Below are 19,286 nucleotides of genomic sequence, written 5' to 3'. Positions count from 1 at the left end.
ATCCCTTCAAATACTGGGCAGAACTGTTCTCTTGGATGAGTTCTTAGCTTCTCTGAACCTCAGCTTCATCATCTGTAAAATGGGAATAGCAATGCTTGTCATGTTGGAGGTTAAATGAGATGATTCCCAGAAACCTGGGGGTCGTGCTGAGTCCTTCCTCTCACCCAACGCCCACATCCAGTCAGTACCAGGCACGTACTATAGAGTCTTCCTCTTTAATGTTTCTACCCTTCCTTCCCTCCTCTCCAGCCACCTGGCCACTGCCTCAATTTATGCCCTCATATGCTGCTCAAACATACTCTTGGCTCTAACCCACTCGTTCTACTGAACTACTTACTGTCGGGGAGCTGAGCTGAAAGAGCAGAGCTGAGAACTGAGCTGAGCTGAGAGCAGAGCTGAGCTGAGAGAGCAGAGCTGTGCTGAGAGAGCTGAGCTGAGCTAACAAAGCTGAGCTGAGACAGCTGAGCTGAGAGCAGAGCTGTACTAAGAGAGCAGAGCTGTACTAAGAGAGCAGAGCTGAGCTGAGAGCTGAGCTGAGAGCTGAGCTGAGAGCTGAGCTGAGAGCTGAGCTGAGAGCAGACCTGAGCTGAGAGAGCTGAGCTGAGAGAGCAGAGCTAAGCTGACAGAGCTGAGCTGAGAGCAGAGCTGTGCTGAGAGAGCAGAGCTGAGCTAACAAAGCTGAGCTGAGACAGCTGAGCTGAGAGCAGAGCTGTACTGAGAGCAGAGCAGAGCTGAGCGCTGAGCTGAGCGCTGAGCTGAGCGCTGAGCTGAGCGCTGAGCTGAGCGCTGAGCTGAGCGCTGAGCTGAGCGCTGAGAGCTGAGCTGCGAGCTGGGCTGGGCTGAGCTGGGCTGAGCTGAGAGAGAGCAGAGCTGAGCTGAGCTGAGAGAGAGCAGAGCTGAGCTGAGCTGAGAGAGCAGAGCTGAGCTGAGAACAGACCTGAGCTGAGGGAGCTGAGCTGAACTGAGAGAGCAGAGCTGAGCTGACAGGGCAGAGCTAAGCTGAGACAGGCAAGCTGAGAGAACAGAGCTGAGCTGACAGAGCTGAGCTGAGCTGAGAGCCGAGCTGAGCTGACAGAGCAGAGCTGAGCTGAGACAGCCAAGCTGAGAGAACAGAGCTGAGCTGACAGCTGAGCTGAGCTACCAGGAGTCTGAAGTAGCCCTTACAACAAGCCAAAATGAATGTCACAGTCAAGGCTTCAATCATTTACTGCCACAGTATAAGCAAGTGGTCAAACCTGGAGAAAGATGACAGCTCCCCCTGTTCTGTATTTCCCCAGGAATGGCCCTCAGGCAAAGGCCAGGTGGATCAGCACAGATGGGGGAATCATCTCGCTGCCGATGGAGCCCCCCCAAAAAAGGCACCTGCAGTTTTATGGACCTTGGGGCAGTGGGGAGGTGGTGGGAGGGAGGGCTAGTAGTGGAAAAGTGGTGAGTCAGAGTGGGAAAGTGTCTTTCCCTTGGTAAGAAGGTTTCAGCAGAGGTGCCTAAGGAACGCCTTTGCGGAAGACCCCAATAAAGAGTCCTCCGTATTCAGGCACCTGGGCTAGGAATGAAGAGATGCTGGTAGGGGGTGCTGAGTCCTTGGCTGACTCCCTTCAGAGACCATAATGATTGGCTGTGTACCCACTGAGGTTGAGGAGGGGCAGCCTCCCATGGAGGCCTGCCAGGTAAAGCCTTTGTAATTGCTTGCGGTGGGGCCTGGAAAATCAAGCACAGGTTTTTAGCCAGGAACCGACTCCTTACTGTTCTTCAAACATGCCATGGTATTCCCTACTCCATGCCCTTGCACATGCTGTTCCCTCTGCTCAGAACACCCTTCTCTCCCTACCTGCGCTGAGTCTAGCTAATGCTCTGGCCCTTCAATGCTCAGTTGGAACGTCACCTTTCTATAAAGCCTTCCCTGTTTGCCCAGTCCACTCAGGAGCCCCCACTCTGCACTCCCAGAGCACTCTGGAATGCTTCTATTATAGTATTATCCCGTGAACTACGAAGAATACATAGTAGAGTCATGCTGTGCACAGGCACTGCCACTTACAGGCTGTGTGATAATGAACAAGATTCTTAGCCTCTCTGTGCTTCAGTTTCCTCATCTAAAACGGGGCTAATAATAGAACCCACTTCATTGGGATTTTGTATTAAATAATATGGAAACAACCTTAGACGAGCACCTGGCAGGTTGTTGTTGTTCAGTGCCATCAAATCTGTTCCGAGTCATAGCAACCCTATGTAAAATAGTACAAAACACTGCCTAGTCCTACCCCATCATCAAAATTTCGTGGTTATGCTTGAGCCCATTGTTGCAGCTCCTGTGTTAACCCATCTCATTGAGGGACTTCCTCTTTTTCATTGACCTTCTACTTTACCAAGCATGATGTTCTTCTCCAGAGATTGATCCCTCCTGATAACATGTCCAAAGTATGTGAGATGAAGCATTGCTTCTAAGGAGCATTCTGGCTCTACTTCTTCCAAGACAGATATGTTCCTTCTTCTGGCAGCCCATGGTATAGTCAATATTCTTTGCCAACACCATGATCCAAAGGCATCAACTCTCCTTTATTCATTGTCCAGCTTTCACATGCATTGAGGCGATTAAAAACACCATGGCTTGGGTCAGGCATACCTTAGTCCTTAAAGTGACATCTTGGCTTTTTAACACTTTAAAGAGGTCTTTTGCAGAAGGTTTGCCTGATGCAATGCATCGTTTGATTTCTTGACTGCTGCTTCCATGGGCGTTGATTGTGGATCAAGTAAAATGAAATCCTTGACAACTTCAATCTTTTCTCATGATGTTGCTTATTGATCCACCTGTGAGGATTTTCATTTTCTTTATGTTAAGCCATAATCCATACTGAAGGCTGTAGTCTTTGATCTTCAATAAGCGCTTCAAGTCCTCTTCATTTTTAGCAAGAAAGATTGTATCATTGCATATTGCAGGTTGTTAATGAATCTCCCCCCAATCCTGATGCAGAGTTCTTCTTCAGATAGTCCACCTTCTCTGATTATTTGCTCAGCATACAAATTGACTATGTATGGTGAAAAGATACAACCCTGATGCACATCTTTCCTTATTTTAAACCACACAGTACCCCCTTGTTCTGTTTGAATGACTGCCTCTTACTCTAAGTACGGGTTTCTCATGAGCACAATTAAGTGTTCTGGAATTTTCATTCTTTGCAATGTTATCCGTAGTTTGTTATGATACACGCAGTCGAGTGCCTTTGCATAGTCGATAAAACATAGGTAAACATCTTGCTGGTATTCTCTGCTTTCAGCCAAGATTCATCTGACATCAGCAATGATATTCCTCATTCCATATCCTCTTCTGAATCTGGCTTGAATTTCTGGCAGTTCCCTGTTGATGTACTGCTGCAACCACTTTTGAATGATCTTCAGCAAAATTTTACTTGTGTGTGATATTAATGATATTGTTCAATAATTTCTGCATTCTGTTGGATCACCTTTCTTTGGAACAGGCACATTTCAAATATGGATCTCTTCCAGTTGGTTGGCAAGGTAGATGTCTTCCAAATTTCTTGGCATTGACAAGTGAGCATTTCCAGCTCAGCATCCATTTGTTCAAACATCTCAATTGGTATTCCGTCAATTCCTGGAGCCTTGTTTTTCATCATTGCCTTCGGTGCAGCTTGGACTTCTTCCTTTGATACCATCAGTTCTTGATCATATGCTGCCTCCTGAAATGGTTGAACATCAACCAATCCTTTTTGGTGCGGTCACTCTGTGTATTCCTTCCATCTTCTTTTGATGCTTCCTGCATTGTTTAATATTTTCCCCTTCAATATTGCAACTCAAGGCTTGAATTTCCTCTTCAGTTCTTTTAGCTTGAGAAATGCAGAGTATATTCTTCCCTTTTGGTTTTCTAACTCTAGGTCTTTGCACATTTTATTATAATACTTTACTTTGTCTTCTCAAGCCGCCCTTTAAAATCTTCTGTTCAGCTTTTTACTTCATCATTTCTTCCTTTCACTTTGGCTACTCGACATTCAAGAGCAAGTTTCAGAGTCCCTTCTGATATCCATTTTGTTCTTTTCTTTCTTTCCTGTCTTTCTAACGGCCTCTTGCTTTCTTCATGTATGATGTCCTCAATGTCATTCCACAACTCGTCTGGTCTTCAATCATTAGGGTTTAATTAGTGTGTCAAATTTATTCTTGAGATGGTTTCTAAATTCAGGTGGAATATATTCAAGGTCACACTTTGGCTCTTGTGGACTTGCTCTAATTTTCTTCAGCTCCAACTTGAACTTGCGTATGAGCAACTGATGGTCTGTTCCACAGCCGACCCCTGGCCTTGTTCTGACTGATGATAGGAACTATCAGTAAATGTTAGCTGTTAGTTTCATTATTGATCTCAATTCCCAAATAGTCTGTGAGGTCCTCAGGGGTCCTTATCTTTGTTTCAGCAACTCCTGTCACCCATAAAAACAGTAAAATGAGTAAGAGTTTGGAGAAAAAATGACTCCATTAAGGAATGAAATTTGTTAAGCAACTGCACTAAGGCTTTTGGGACACCCTGAATGTTAATTAAATCTTATTAGCATTACATGTAATTAATTGCATCCTATAACTTATAAAATGCAAGTGGTGTCATGGGTCTTTTAAAGCTTCAAGAGAGCAGGAGACCTTTACTGCAATAAAGACCCAGTTCATAAAAGAGGCAATGCTGTGGATGCGCCATGGCCCAGTTGAGAACATGCAGATCATAAAATGGTCTCACAAGGCCTCTGACTTTGCACTGAGGTTTGAAATAAAAATGGAAAATATTTGTCATACTTTCCACTCAGCACCTGGGACCATAAAATACAACTCGTGCAATTCTTAGGAAAGACACTTCAGACCATTTTATACAAAATAGACCATTGGCCTCATGATGACTTAAGGAACTTTTAGAGAGAAACATATTTAATGTTTTGTAAAAATTACAGGTCCTTGCTGTTAATGGTTGTCTTCAAATGAAACTTCTGCAATTTATAGCAGGATTCATTTTCATCAATGACTATTGTATCACTTCCGAGAGTTACCATCTCCTCTTAAAAAAAAAAAAAAAAAAAAACCTCTTAGCCTCCTTAAATTAGCACAGCACAGTGTTACACAGGAAGTCAACATTTAAGTAGGAAACTAACCATAAGATTATTTGAGAGTATTAAACGGGCTATGGTTTCGTGGTTACATTGACCTCGGTGTTACTTCACTACAAGGTTCCTCAACCTCAGCACTATTGACATTTTAGGCCAGATCATTCTTTGTTGGGGGAGAGGGGATGCCATTCTGTGTACCCCAGGATGTTTAGCAGCATCTAATGGCCTCTGAAGGAGCCCTGGTGGGGCAGTGGTTAAGCACTTGCTGCTAATCTAAAGGACAGCAGTTCAAACCCACCATACTCTCCTTGGGAGAAAGATGTGGCAGTCTGCTTCCGCAAAGATTGCAGCCTTGGAAACCCTATGTGGCAGTTCTATTCTGTCCTATAGGGTTGCTACAAGTCAGAATTGACTTGATGGCAATGGGTCTGTTTTTGTTTGTTTGTTTGTTTAATGGCCTCTACCCACTAAGTACCAGCAGTACACCCTGCCCCCTTTACCCCCTTCCCAGAGTTGTGACAACCAAAAATATCTCCAGGCATTGTTAAATGTCCCCTGGGGGTAGAGGGTGGACAAAATCACCCCTGATTGAGAACCACTGCTTTCTAACAACCCTGAAGGCTCAGTCAGTTGGTGATTGCCCAATCTTTTGTTCCAGGATAAAAGCTCGCATTTATCCTTCTAAAATTAGCTGAAATGTGACTTTTCTCCTAGAAGCCTTCCTTAATTTCTCCAGGCAAAATTCTTCCTCTCTGCTCCTATAACATTCTATTTAATTTTCTCTCCTGGCACTTACTACGGAAGCTAATTATCTGTTTGTGGCCTTGTCCTGCTGTATCACCAGCACCTCTCACACGACTGTTGATGCTATGGTCGCCATCTTCATCATCATTATCATCATCTACCAAGTATTGAGTTTTTCCCATGTGTCTGACGCTGGATTAGCTGGTTTTCATGCAGTATGTCTTCTATAAAGAACCCTAAACCAAAGCCCATTGCCGTCGATTCTGACTTGTAGCGACCGTATAGGACAGTGTAGAACTGCCCCATAGGGCTTCCAAGGAGTGGCTGGTGGATTCAAACTACCAACCTTTTGGTTAGCAGCCAAGCTCTTAACCACTTTTCTACCAGGGCTCCAACAACACTAAAGTTATTAATAAACCCATTTTACAGATGAGAAAACTGGAACTAAAGGAGATCAAGTGACTTTATCAAACCCATTGCCATCGAGCTGATTCTGACTCATAGTGACCCTATGGGACAGAGTAGAACTGCCTCATAAGGTTTCCGAGGCTATAATCTTTACAGAAGCAGACTACCACATCTTTCTCCTGCACAATGGCTGGTGTGTTCGAATCACCAACTTTTCATTTCGCAGCTGAGTGCTTTAACCACTGCACCACCAGGGCTCCTCAGTGACCTTATCACATTGCTGTAATTATTTGTTTTTTCAGGTCAGTCTCCAGTACATGAGATTTTAAAGGGGTAAGGTATCTGTTATTATCATCTTTATAGCACTCTTACCTAGCAAGGTTCCTAGAATAAAGCGAAAACTAAGCCAAACCTGTTGCCACAGACCTGATTGTGACTCATAGTGACCCTATAGGACAGAGTAGAACTGCCCCATAGATTTGCCATGGCTGTAATCTTTATAGAAGCAGATTGCCACATCTTTCTCCTGTGGAGCAGCCGGTGGATTCACATCGCCAACCTTTTGGTTAGCATCCGAGCTCTTAACCACAACACCACTGTAACCAAACCAAACTTGTAGCCACTAGGGCTCCTAGAATTAGGTGAGTGCTTAGTAAATAATCAGTTCAACAATCAGGCACTGTCCTAGGTACCTGGGGCTATATGAGAATAAGGTAGGATCCCTGTTCTCGGAGAGCTTCCCATCCAACAGAGGAGACACCCTGCACAGGCTATTTTGGTAGAAAGGACTATGATGCCAGTATTGACAGGAGGCTCTGGCAGCACTCTGCCTAGGTGGGGAGAATCAGGAGGTGAGATAGGTCTGCAGGGAGTAGGTTGCACCTGAGCTAGAAGGTGTGGGATGAGAGGCATTCCTGGCAGAGCCCACAGCTTGAAAAATCTGTACCACCCTAGAAAAGCAGCTTGATGTTGCTGGAATTTGCAGTGGCAGGCAGGAAGGCTGAGGATATCAGCAGGGTCACCTTTCTCAGGTCTTGCATGACACACCAAGCACTTCCACCTTTCCCTGAATATGATCAGGAATCGTAGAGAGTTTTAGCACACGTGCCAGATGCTCCATTTGAAGGTCGTGTGCACAATAGATTTGAGAGGGCACAAAAGCAGAGGGAGAACGATCAGTTAGGTCATGGCAGCAATCCAATCAGGCAAGGGGTGAAGGGACACCGTGTTGAGCAAACTTGTTCAAAATATGTGTCTTTGCCATGGGACCATATTTAGAGATACAGCTAGACTAACAAGTGTATAGTCATTCTTTGGAATACTTTGCCAACCATGAGTCATATCTGTGGTATGGTACCACCACAGCAGCATTGGGAAGTAGTAGTCACAGCTTATCATCAGCTCCCTGCATCTCTCCTCTCTGAAATGTTCTTCCTCCATGTTGTATTTGCTATCTCACCTGTCTCCAGGATCCTCGGGAAAAGTCGCTTTCCTAAGTACCTTGTCTATGTCAGCCAGCTGTCAACTAATCTTTGGTAGATAATAGTGGTTTACTGGAGCCAGAATTTACTGATCCACAAGAGGTGTGGGATGAGAATTACAGTTTCAAGACTTTTGCAAGCTGGTTGGCATCAAGTTGATAGTGTGAAATTGGCCATGATGGGAGTATTTACACCATGAAAATTGGCAAACATTACGAATAAGAGCTTTTCCCCAACCCCTCCCTGTGGTCTGGTTGTTAAACATTTACTAGCACACCACTGCTAGGTAGAGTAGTAGCTGAATCCATAAAAGACATTATCCAGCCCAGGAGGTACTTGTATTGAACAGGAGTCTTTTCAAGACCAGAGAGCATTCAGTGTGTATCACTGAATCCAAGCTCTAAGAGGGTAGGAGCTTGTTTCACTGCTATATCCCATGTCTAGAACACTGACTGGCACAGAGGAGGAGCTTATAAGCTTGTGTTTTTGTGGTTAAAAGAGTATTTATTGTGCCTCAAAGACCCAAAGCATGACTGTCCAAGGTTGAGAGAGGTGAGGCAGGGTTTGAGGACACAGTCACGGGCAGAGAACACTTTGATATGGTACGTTGTTAGAGTACAAAGTATTTTTCTCCTAAAAACCTAGCCTTTAACATAAAGGGCACACGAATCAAGCAATGGTGCTAGATCTTTGAGCATCTGGCATGGTGTTTGCCCTTAAGCAGGTAATATACCAAGATGGACAGATACATACACAGCCCCTGCTCTCACTCAAATTAGATGGGGAAGCAAACACTAATCTAATAACCATACAGACTAGGGCAGGATCTCAGCTATGATGGGCACTGTGAAGAACACATGGTGCCATGGGAAAACACGATAAGAGGGCCTCATCTACGGTGTCAGCTGGGGAGTGTGCAATCCAGGAAGGCTTCCCTAAGGAGGCAACAGTTGAGCAGAAATCTGAATGGTAAGTGCTCCTTAACTAGGAAGGGGAAGAGGAAGAGTATCTTAAGCAGATTGATAATTCTAAATCTTTACTGTGTATGGGTGACCACAATAGCTTATTCTGCTGAGTGGTTCTACAGCAGGGCCCTAGAATCTACATGTAACAGTGAAAACTGTGAGAGCCGAACTTGACAGGATGGTCTTATTTTTCCAGGTCGCACAAGTTTTCCACCTTTGACAGGGTCCTTGCTATCACTCTGTATTAAGAATCCTATCTCATTTTAGTTTTGAGTTTTCTTTCTGTGACAGGTTCCCACCTTATGCAGGGTCCAGCTTTCACGGGTGTTATTGCAGTAATCCCCAAGTGATTCTGGTGTGCATGGTCCCTTGATCACACTGAAGAATAACAAGACAAAAAAAGAGCAGAAAAAATATGTGGCATCTGTAGACACTCATTTACTAAACATACATTTCTTGAGGGCCTTCTACTTGCCAGGCACGGTACTAGGAGTGCTCACTTGTGTTGGTGTCTGTCCTTGCCTGCCTAGTCCTACTCGGGGCCTCATTTTCTCTGTCTATAAAATGGGGTCATTGGCCTGGATGATCTCAGACCCCTGCCAGGCTTAACATCCAATGGCTGAAAGACCCTGAGAATGTGTTTTCACCCTCTCTGTAGGTGCACTTGCCAGAAAGGCTACGTGGGCGATGGCTCGACATGTTACGGAAACATCATGGAGCGGCTCAGAGACTTAAACACTGAACCCAGAGGAAAATGGCAGGGAAGGCTGACCACTTTCATCTCACTCCTGGGTAATCAGCTAGGGGTGCAGATTTCTACATAGGGGGCAGCCCTCATTCGGGTAAGGGCACCTGCAAGCAGGGGCCTAACTATCAAAAATGACACCTAGGGCAACTAGTGTTAAATTGCTGAACGATCTCTCACAGCTGGCAATAGAAACTATGATGCCCAATAAAACCCAAACCAAACCTGTAGCCATGGCATCGATTCCAACGCATAGTGACACTATAGTATAGAGTAGAACTGCCCTATAGGGTTTCCAAGGAGAGCCTGGTGGATTCAAACTGCTGACCTTTTGGTTTGCAGCAGAGCTCTTAACCACTGCGCCACCCAGGTTCCATAATGGTCAATGGAAACTGCTTATTGGCAGCCCGCCTCAAGCAGCACCCAGGGCATGGCACCCTACCTGCCCCCACCCCCCAGCTTGGCCTCTGTGTGCATAACACAATCACCCAGAGAGGAGTGGGCAGGATAGGCAAGGCTTGTCTCTGGGGATTAGCCCTTTTAGGGAGGGGCCGTGGAACTGGGAGGGAAAGAAAGGGCAGGTGTTTCCAAGTAGACAAGAAGCAGTTAGCACCAAGAGATCCAGCAAAACAGGAATTCATAGGCAAAGAGCTAAGGACAGGGTCCTGGGGTCAGCACAGATTAATAGATCTGTCACACCAACAGTGACACAGGGGGAGCTGCTGAAGTGAGGACCAAGGGTACCCCTTTTTCCTTAGGTCTTATGGGTCCTCCAGGTGTGGGCAAAGGTGGGTAGGCACTAGTGGAGTAGGGAGTGACTAAGACCCTGAGACAGTACCCATGCTCCTCAATGGCGGTGCTGTTTGAATTTGGGGAATTGTCTTGGTTGTGTGCAACCATCCCACACATTGCTGAGTGTTTAGCATCCTTGGCCCCTCAGCCACTAATTGCCTACAATGACACATCCTCCCACCTCCCCAGATAGTGTGACAGCCTAGAACACCCTCACGCATTTCCAAATGCCCTCTAGGGTTCATTACCCCACAACTCCTTGAGAATGGACTATTATTGCATTGGGCAAGAACATTGGGTCAATCAACAGAAAATATAGACGTGGCCAATCAACAGAAGGCTTAAAATATCAGCATCAAGAATTTACCAGTCATCAAAAATGATATCCCAAAAAGATCAGAGAGACAGAAGTAAGTGTTATCCGTGGTTCGGTGCTGTGTTCTCTGCATAACCCCCCTGCTCTTTCCAAGCATCCTGCAGAGTCAGGCATTCCTGGCCATCTGCCAAGCTCCCCAGAGCCTTCCTCTAAGAACTGTTAGAATATCAAGTGGGAGCAAACAGGAGTGCAGAATGTCCTTTTCAGACTGGTCCCTCAAGCATTTCCCTGGACAAACCTTTTGCCTTTCCCGTTGACAAGGTGCTGGCACACTCTGCCTCTTAGCAGAGAGCAAAGAGCACCGTCCTGCTTTACCAGACCCTCCAGGGGTGATGGCAGCAGGACCAGCTACAAAATTGGCAGTGCCCAGTGCAAAATGAAAATGCAGGGCCTGTCATTCAAAAGTTATTAAGCATTTCAAGATGGCAACCGAAGGACATTAAACTAAGCATGGGGCCCTTCTAAGCCAGCTTTGGATGGAAACATGAGCTGCATCTTTGTTCACAGAGATGGTAACAGCTCAAAATCGCACACAGGGTCAGGGGCTTCCTGGGATTGTCAGAGGGTTTTGTCATGGGTGTCTCACAGAACCTCAAATCCCATGATTTCCTTGGAGCTAAGGCCGTGACTGCAGGGAATATCCCACAGGGTTGCCTGGAACCCTTTCCGGCCATGGCAGCATGGCGCCTTACATTCTTAGTGTCCCAGCCTACAAAGTGCCTTCACGTGCCTATTAAAACAGGGAAGCTCTTGATTCAAAGGGCATTGATGAACCAACCAGTCATGAGGGAAGGGCCTGATTTTACTCTGTGTGTACCACTGACCCGTTTGGTGTTTTCTTTCTTTGTATATTTCAACACCTAAGACAAAGCTTATGCCTGGCCACTAAGTAACCTGGGACCATTCACTGTACTGTTGCCAACAGACAAAGGACTGAAAGGATTCAGTGTAAGTATTTAAAACATTGTGTTGTACATGCAAGGACAGCCACAACTAGGGGCGAGTGCAATAAACCTTAGCAGGCACTACATTCTGTTATTGAAAGTGGGAGATCCCCATTAAAATGAAATCTACTGATGATAAGGATGGTGACTTTTTGGTAATTTTCTTTTAGTAAAATATAACACCCTTACAGAAGGTATATAAATCCTAAGTGTACAATGCGATGAATTTTCACAAAGTGAGTGTACCTGTGTATCCAGCAAGACCATTACCGGTATGATGAATCCCCCTGCATCCCCTTCCAAACAGTACCCTCCCCAAGGGTAAGGATTAAGAGCTTTTAACATATAATCATGTGATAAATAAGATGTACAGAATGCAAAACTCCCACTTCCTACAGGAAGAATCAAACAAACATATTACTTAGGGGATGTTTCTTAAAATTATCATCAATGGTGATTGTGATAGAAGAAACTAGAAGAAAATTTTAGTCTCTAAAATGTGTCTTTAAATCAATATGAGCAGCTGTTGTTTGAGATAATGTCATCCAGTGAGAATGAAAAATCATAGTGCCTGGTGGAAGCGTCTTTCTGTGATGATATCAATGAAATAATTGTATTTGGTTTAATGTCACTGATAGACGTATTAGGATGTATTAAACCGACTTATCTTAATCCAAGATAGTTTGTGATAATCATTTTTGCTGCACTGAATAAAAACCCAGTAAATTCCAGGCTCTCTCGCTCTGATATACCACCACTATTAATCTGAGATTAATCTGTCTATCACTAATCTTCAGAGATGCCTTTACCGCTCTCCTGTTGGGGAGAACTAGCAAGTACTGAATGCTTCTGGGCTAGGCCCTTTGCTTGTAGTCTTTTGTTCAATATATAGGTTAAGTTTACACAGTCCCCGGGTGGTGCAAACAGTCACCATGCTCAGCTGCTGACCCAAAGTCAGGAACTCGAGTCCACCCAGAGGTGCCTCAGAAGAAAGGACTGATGATCTACTTGCAAAAAATCAGCCACTGAAAATCCTATAAGCACTGTTCTACCCTGACACACATAGGGTCGCTGTGTGTCAGGATCAACTCTGGGGCAACGGGGCTGTTTTTTTTTTTTAATTGTTGTTTTGGGGTGCTGTCATCAAGTGGAATATCCCCACAGAGTTTTCTTGGCTACAATCTTTACAGAAGCAGATCGTCAGGTCTTTCCACGGCAGAGCCACTGAATGAGTTCAAACCGCCAACCTTTCAGTCAACAGCCAAGCGTTTAACCGTTGCACCGTCGGTGCTCCTTTTTTAAAAGTTTACACAGAGTTAAAAAATAGCTGCTGATTGATTGTTAACCATATAATAGTGACAAAATACAGCTTTGGTCCAACGGTTTTTTAAAAACCATTACTATTCAAAAGCGCCATCGGTTCAATCCACATGCTTTTTTCACCTAACTTCATATTTCAGTCCCATCTGCTCCCTGGGCTCAAGACAGGTTCCTTGGTGCCCGCCGCCTCCTTGCTCTTCCTTACACCACAGCAGTTAAGCCACGGACTGATAGCAAACTGTGCGTCACCCCAACTCTTCAGCCCTTCACTTCTTTAAGGCCTGGCCCAGGCTGCAGCCCTCTGAGAGAACCACCTGCATCAGACAGAGGCCAAACCTGAGCAGAGTGTGCTGGCTTTGATGTCTCTGATGCTAAACAAGGCATAGCATGAGTCACAAACCTCATCTTCTCCTTCCAACAACAATGAAGACTAAGGGAACTGGCTCTCGTTTCTTAGGTAAAAGAGCTTCTGATGGATAACGAGGCTGCTCAGTACTTTGTGAAACTGCACATAATCGCTGGGCAGATGAACACTGAGCGTTTGAATAACACAGACACATTCTATACCTTGACGGGAAAGTCAGGGGAAGTCTTCAACCGTGATAAGGTAAGCGTTTCTCGAATTCCCACTCCTAGAGCTAAACTGTTCTTTGAGTCAGTGCCCACAGCCTTCTCTCTGTGTTTGGGACTTGCGAACGTTTACAAAGAACTTCCTACCCTAGTCCCTGTTTGTCAAAGCTCGTCTCCTATGTAGGAAGAAGCCGAAAGCAATACCAGGAAGGGTCAGGAAGGAGGAGGTGGACTGTTTGCTTATGAAGTGTTTGATTTTGGTCTGGGTCTGAATTCATTTTCGAAGCAACCATCATTCATCTGCTAGCAGGAGGGAGAAACTGCTGTAAACCTGTTTCCTGGAAGCATCAGCGTAAAGCAGATCAGCATTTTCTTACTAAAGGAAATAGATTTTGTTTTAGATTGCTGTGTTCCTCCATCCTTTCCAACTTAACAATCCATCTCTCCTCATGCCATTAGTTCTGTTTTGTTTTCTCAAATAAGGTTCCCTCCCCCATCCACAACTGACTCTTCTGTGACTTTACTCCCGTTGCTGAGCTGGGGGCCAGGGATTAATCAAGAGAACGTGCCTGTAGGGATTATGGCCACCGCCACTGCATTTCACCAAATATCAGTAGTTGCTGCAGTTATAGAGCATTTATTCTGTGCAAGGTACTGGGAGACAGCTTTGTTTATGTTATAGAAGCCCCACAACAACCCTTTGAAGGAAGTAGTATCATTATCCCCATTGTTCCAATGGAAAAACTGAGAGGTCACATGGTAGGTACTGATCTGCCTGCTCCAAAGCCCGCATCCTTAACTACTGTGCTGTATTGTTTGTGTGAGGATGGATGGATAGGTACGTAGGTAGCTAGGTCGGTGGGAGGGTGGAGGGTGGATGGATGGATGGGTGAATGGATGGATGGATGGATGGATAGAGATGGGTGGATGATAGATAGGTATGGAGATGTGGCTTCCTTCTTCACAAGGACGTACATTGAAGAATTCAACAAATATTTACTAACTTTGCAACATGTGGGAGCCCTATGGGAGGAAGAAAGAATTAGCTTCATTTATTAATTCAATAAATATGTTATATTTGTGCAAGACACAAAAGTAGGTGGTGCATTTACAACAAATAGCCCCACCTCTATGCAGTTTGCCATCTAGCAGGAAGACCCTTATAATGTCTTATCTACATTTAGCATGTGATAGTTGTCACCAAGTTCACACACATGATCACATTTCATCTTAATAAAAATCCTGCGATGCCAACCAAACAGATACCTTCATCCCCATTTTGGTTAAGTGACCCACCAAGATTATACAGCCAATAATGGCAGGACCCAAGAACTCAGGACTTTTGACTCCTATTCCAGTGTTCCTTCTGGGACGCTAATTATTATTTTTTTTTTTTCCTTTTTTCTTGGTGTTTTAGGACAATCAACTTAAGCTTAAACTCTATGGAGGCAAAAAGAAGGTAAAAATTATACAGGGCAACATGATTGCTTCCAATGGGCTCTTGCACATCATTGACAGAGCCATGGACAAAATGGACCCCACATTTGAGAGCAACACCGAGGTGAGATATTTCAGGTAAAAGCGATGTCAACCCAGATCCATCTGCCTTTGTGCCCTGGAGAGCCACATCTGAGAAGAAAAGGTCTGACATTGATATTGGTACTTGGACCCCAAGCATATGGAAGATAAAAGCCCACTGCTGTTGAGTTGATTACAGCTCATAGCAACCCTATAGGAGAGAATAGAACTGCCCCATAGGGTTTCCAAGGAGAAGCTGGTGGATTCAAACTGTCAACTTTTTGGTTAGCAGCCAAGCTCTTAACCACTATGCCACCAGGGCTCCATATGGAACATAAGATAATTTAAATCTGTTTTCAATGTAATTCTAGGTACATCTGCAGAGAGAAGAAAGGCATATAGTAGGTGTAGGGAAAATACACTTTTTCCTTTTTGTGACCTCTCTTGTATACATTCGATAACTCAGCCCAACAGCCAGTTGTCATGAAAATGTCTTCATGCATTGTGGAGGAGGATAGTTCGCACTGTGATAAACTTGATTCCCTTTGATCCGGATGATGATGGCCCAAGATTACTTCAGAACATGCAGGTCCAAACTACTGTTTAAATAACATCGAACATTTGTATAATGCATTGAAGTTCACAGTTATATATATATATGGAGCCCTGGTGGCACAGTGGTTAAGTGTTTGGCTGCTAACCAAAAGGTCAGCAGTTTGAATCCACCAGCTGCCCCTTGGAAACTATATGAGGCACTTCTGCGTCCCATAGGATCGCTGTGAGTCGGAATCAACTCAACAGCCACAGGTTTGATTTTTAGTTTTACATATATAAAGCTTTATGTGTGTGTAAATATATATGTATTTATACATACATTATTATATATATATACACACACACACATATATATATATACACATAAACTCTGTCAGCAGTCTTTTAACATTAGGGTTTTTATTTCCTAAGCCATCTAATTTTTTTTAACTGATTTTTAAGTAAAATGTCTCTTTTTAGCAAACCATAATGACAATGCTACAACCAAGACACAGCAAGTTCAGATCTTTGTTGGAGGTATGTACTTTCATGAATTTCTGAAAATCGTTGTATGTCAAGTCCTTTGTGAAATTAGCGGGGGTGTCGATTATAAATACTTGCTGAGGAATTATTTCAAATAGTTGTCTGAATAGGTTTCAAATATATAAAATTTCATATCTCAAATGCAGGAAACCAATGTGGGACATGCCTTAGATGAGGATGGGGTTGGTGGACCGTACACCATTTTTGTTCCAAGTAATGAAGCATTAAATAACATGAAGGACGGCATTCTTGATTACCTCCTTTCTCCAGAGGTATGATATCCTTATTTGATGACATCATGTCAGCATCACGGACTCCACCTGTGTCCATACAGGCCTTTTCTAAACTAGGAGTGGTAAATAAGTAGCACATGTATCACCACCCACCCTCCCACAACCAAGGCAGATATCACTAATCAATCACGGTACTCTGGAATGAAGCCTGGACGTGGCCTCAATCTCCTTCTCAACAGAGCTCCAGGTAGCTCTGACCAGTCAATTAGACCAGGCACAGGAAACAAAGTCATTTTGTAACCACAGGTCTAAATGGTTGGTTTGATTTATCTTGGCTGTTCTACTATTTCTGAGTAACAAAATCAACATTTAAAGTTCCCAGGACTCTAAATCCACTTAAAGACTGAATCCTAAACTAGGGCATCTGGGGCCAGGGATAAATGTTATTTTTAGATGCCTGAGCCTTTTCTTTCTATTGCCTTCATCTCCTTCCATGATAACTCTCTCTTAATATACATGGACCTCTAGTTCTCTCACATCCCCCGGTAGAATGATTATTGACTACTTCACATTCAAGCGAAAATGACTGAAACCATTTAAACTGTTTCCTCTCCCAGGAATAGCAGCCTTAAACTGAAGAGAAATGGTGGGGGCGGGGGGGGCAATTATGGGACTTTGTTCATTAGAAAGTCAAATGGTAGAATTTTATGAAAGTCCAGAAGCTTTCTTCCAGGTTCCAAAACATGCCGCCATCTTGTTGAAGGGGCGAGATTACCTGTAGCCTCATACAGATCAATGTTGATTCTGCAGACCAGGAGTTCCAAATCTTTTAGGGTACTGATCTGCAAACATTAGCGTGCTTAGAATCACACGATGAGCTTGTAAGGCAGGCAGATTACAGAGCCTCATCTCAAGCATTCTGACTTAGGCTGGAATGAGGACTAGAAAAGACATTTTTGGCAGACACCACACTTCTAACTCAGGTACTCCCAGGTCACACTGTTTGAGGAATCCTGAAACTTGTCGTTGCCTATTTGGTTTAGGGGTTCACATACATGCATGCCCTTCTAGAATACTTTCAGGTATCTACAAGGACATATTGCTTTCAGAAAACTTTGGACTGAAAAAAATTATCAAGGAGATAAATCAGAAGGTAATCTCTTTCATTGCAAACACGTCTTCAACATATTAAAGGATCTGGTCATTTAAAAAGCCAGCTCCCCAGTATATTTAAAATAGGACTAAATATATATATATATATGTATGATTCACACTCAATCAAGTTTTCTGAAACCTAGCTACTTCAGTAAGAGATTTTATGTTCCTGAATATATAAGGAGTCCCTGGGTGGCACAAATGGGTAAGAACTCCACCACTTGCCAAAAGGCTGGCAGTTCAAACTCAACCACAGGCATCAGAAGACAGGCCTGGTGATCTACTTCCAAAAGTTCACAGCCTTGAAAACCCTATGGAGCAGTTCTACACTGCACAAATGGAATCACCACGAGTCAGAGTCAGGTTGATGGCAGCTAACAACTGAGTACATAGTTTTTGATACAAATTTTTTGTTTTAAATAATAACAAAAGAGTTCTCAGGTACCTAATCAGGGACACTTAAAATTAAACTAAAGCCTTTTAACTAGTATGGATAAAACTCAACCTCCCTGTTTCTCTGTAGAACACTCTGTTCAGGAAACTCTTCATTCTTCTGTCTTGTAACCTCCTACTGGTGACTGCAGCTGGCTTTTACAAGACTGCATTCATCTCTTCCCAGCTCTGTTCAGTGAGATCATGTTGGCAGCTTGAAATCAGCCTTTGTGGGAGTATTTACACCATGCAAATTGGCCAACGCTACAAATCAGGACTTTTTAATTTTTTCCCCAGATAGCTGCTCTTGGCTCTGTCTTGTTTCTCCTAAAGGCAATATCTTTCTGCCTGCAAAGATTGTAAAACTACAGGTCTCTTTTTATGAGTCAAAGGCAATTTTTCCACTTCACTTTCTAAATGAGAAATGGCATAATCATTTCTTTCTCAAGTCCAGAGCCTGTATGGGTTAAAATTTCTCAACTTCTGGGAAGCTCTTTCTCTCTCCTTACATCTTAATAGCATGTGTTAGCGTTACCTTCAGGGAAGAGCATAAACCAGAGAATGTAAATTACCCATCTGTTATGCCAATAAAAAGTAAGTAAACAGGTTTCATTAGCAGAATGCTTTTTAATTCTGATTTTGGAATACCTTGCTTTCTTTCCAATGTATTTTCCCACTGTTCCCTGAGGCAAAATTTCAGTCTCAGCCCATCCCCTCGGAGACCACTGCTACCGGTGACAAGCCACGTGTTACAGCTTCATCTCTGAACTAGACAGAGATAAAAGCAACGAGAGCAAGAGACTTACTCTTGCCAATTCACAAATAACTTACAAGTAAAATAGGGCAAAAACCCTTTGCCATCGAGTCGATTACAACTCAGGGGTAAAGGGATGTGAATTTAGAATGCAGGGTCATGTTAACACTTTGGTAGAAAAGCTCCCTCTTTCTGCCTCTGGCACTGAAGGGCTTGTTTTTTTCCTAACTCAGAAAGGAGGAAGTGAATGTCCTCATAAAGGAAAGAATTTGGGCACTTGTCACTACCAGCAAAAGACTCTTCAACAACAACAGCACCTGGAAGCATTTCCTGTGGATTTGAGCCACAAGGGAATAGCCTAAGGAAGGCGCTGGTGGCCCCTAGGCAGCTAGCATACACAGAGACAGGAGTGAGGTTGAGGGATTCCTTTGGCTCTTTCATTCTCTTTTTTCTTGTAAAAAGGATGTGACACCAACTAATTCTCGAGGCTTTAGAAGTGGATTAGCCAGCTGATAAACTCCTTCCTTTAGAATCAGAGAGCCAGAAAGGATCTATGCCAGTCCTTTTATTTTGCAGGTGAAACTGAGACTCAGGGAATTTAGGTGACTTGCTCAAGGTCACACAGAAGCAGAACAGGAATTAGAACTCAGGTTCCTGAGAGCCAGCTCAGTGCTCTTCC

The 19,286-nt window shown here is 43.9% G+C and overlaps 1 protein-coding gene across 1 annotated transcript in view; it reads left to right on the top strand.

Moving 5' to 3' along the window:
* The window catches only part of STAB2 (stabilin 2), a 216,585-nt gene that overhangs the window by 53,103 nt on the left and 144,196 nt on the right, over positions 1 to 19,286 (top strand). Inside the window, exons 10-15 of the mRNA XM_064285120.1 lie at positions 9,350 to 9,483; positions 11,470 to 11,552; positions 13,326 to 13,475; positions 14,856 to 14,999; positions 15,971 to 16,027; positions 16,180 to 16,305. Coding sequence (XP_064141190.1) covers positions 9,350 to 9,483; positions 11,470 to 11,552; positions 13,326 to 13,475; positions 14,856 to 14,999; positions 15,971 to 16,027; positions 16,180 to 16,305 — 694 coding nt within the window. The remainder of the gene's footprint in view (positions 1 to 9,349; positions 9,484 to 11,469; positions 11,553 to 13,325; positions 13,476 to 14,855; positions 15,000 to 15,970; positions 16,028 to 16,179; positions 16,306 to 19,286) is intronic.

The sequence above is a fragment of the Loxodonta africana genome, chromosome 4, assembly GCF_030014295.1.
Source record: "Loxodonta africana isolate mLoxAfr1 chromosome 4, mLoxAfr1.hap2, whole genome shotgun sequence".
In the NCBI taxonomy this organism is placed as follows: Eukaryota; Metazoa; Chordata; class Mammalia; order Proboscidea; family Elephantidae; genus Loxodonta; species Loxodonta africana.
Note: the sequence above shows the minus strand (reverse complement) of the source record. Positions and strands in the feature narration are given on the sequence as shown.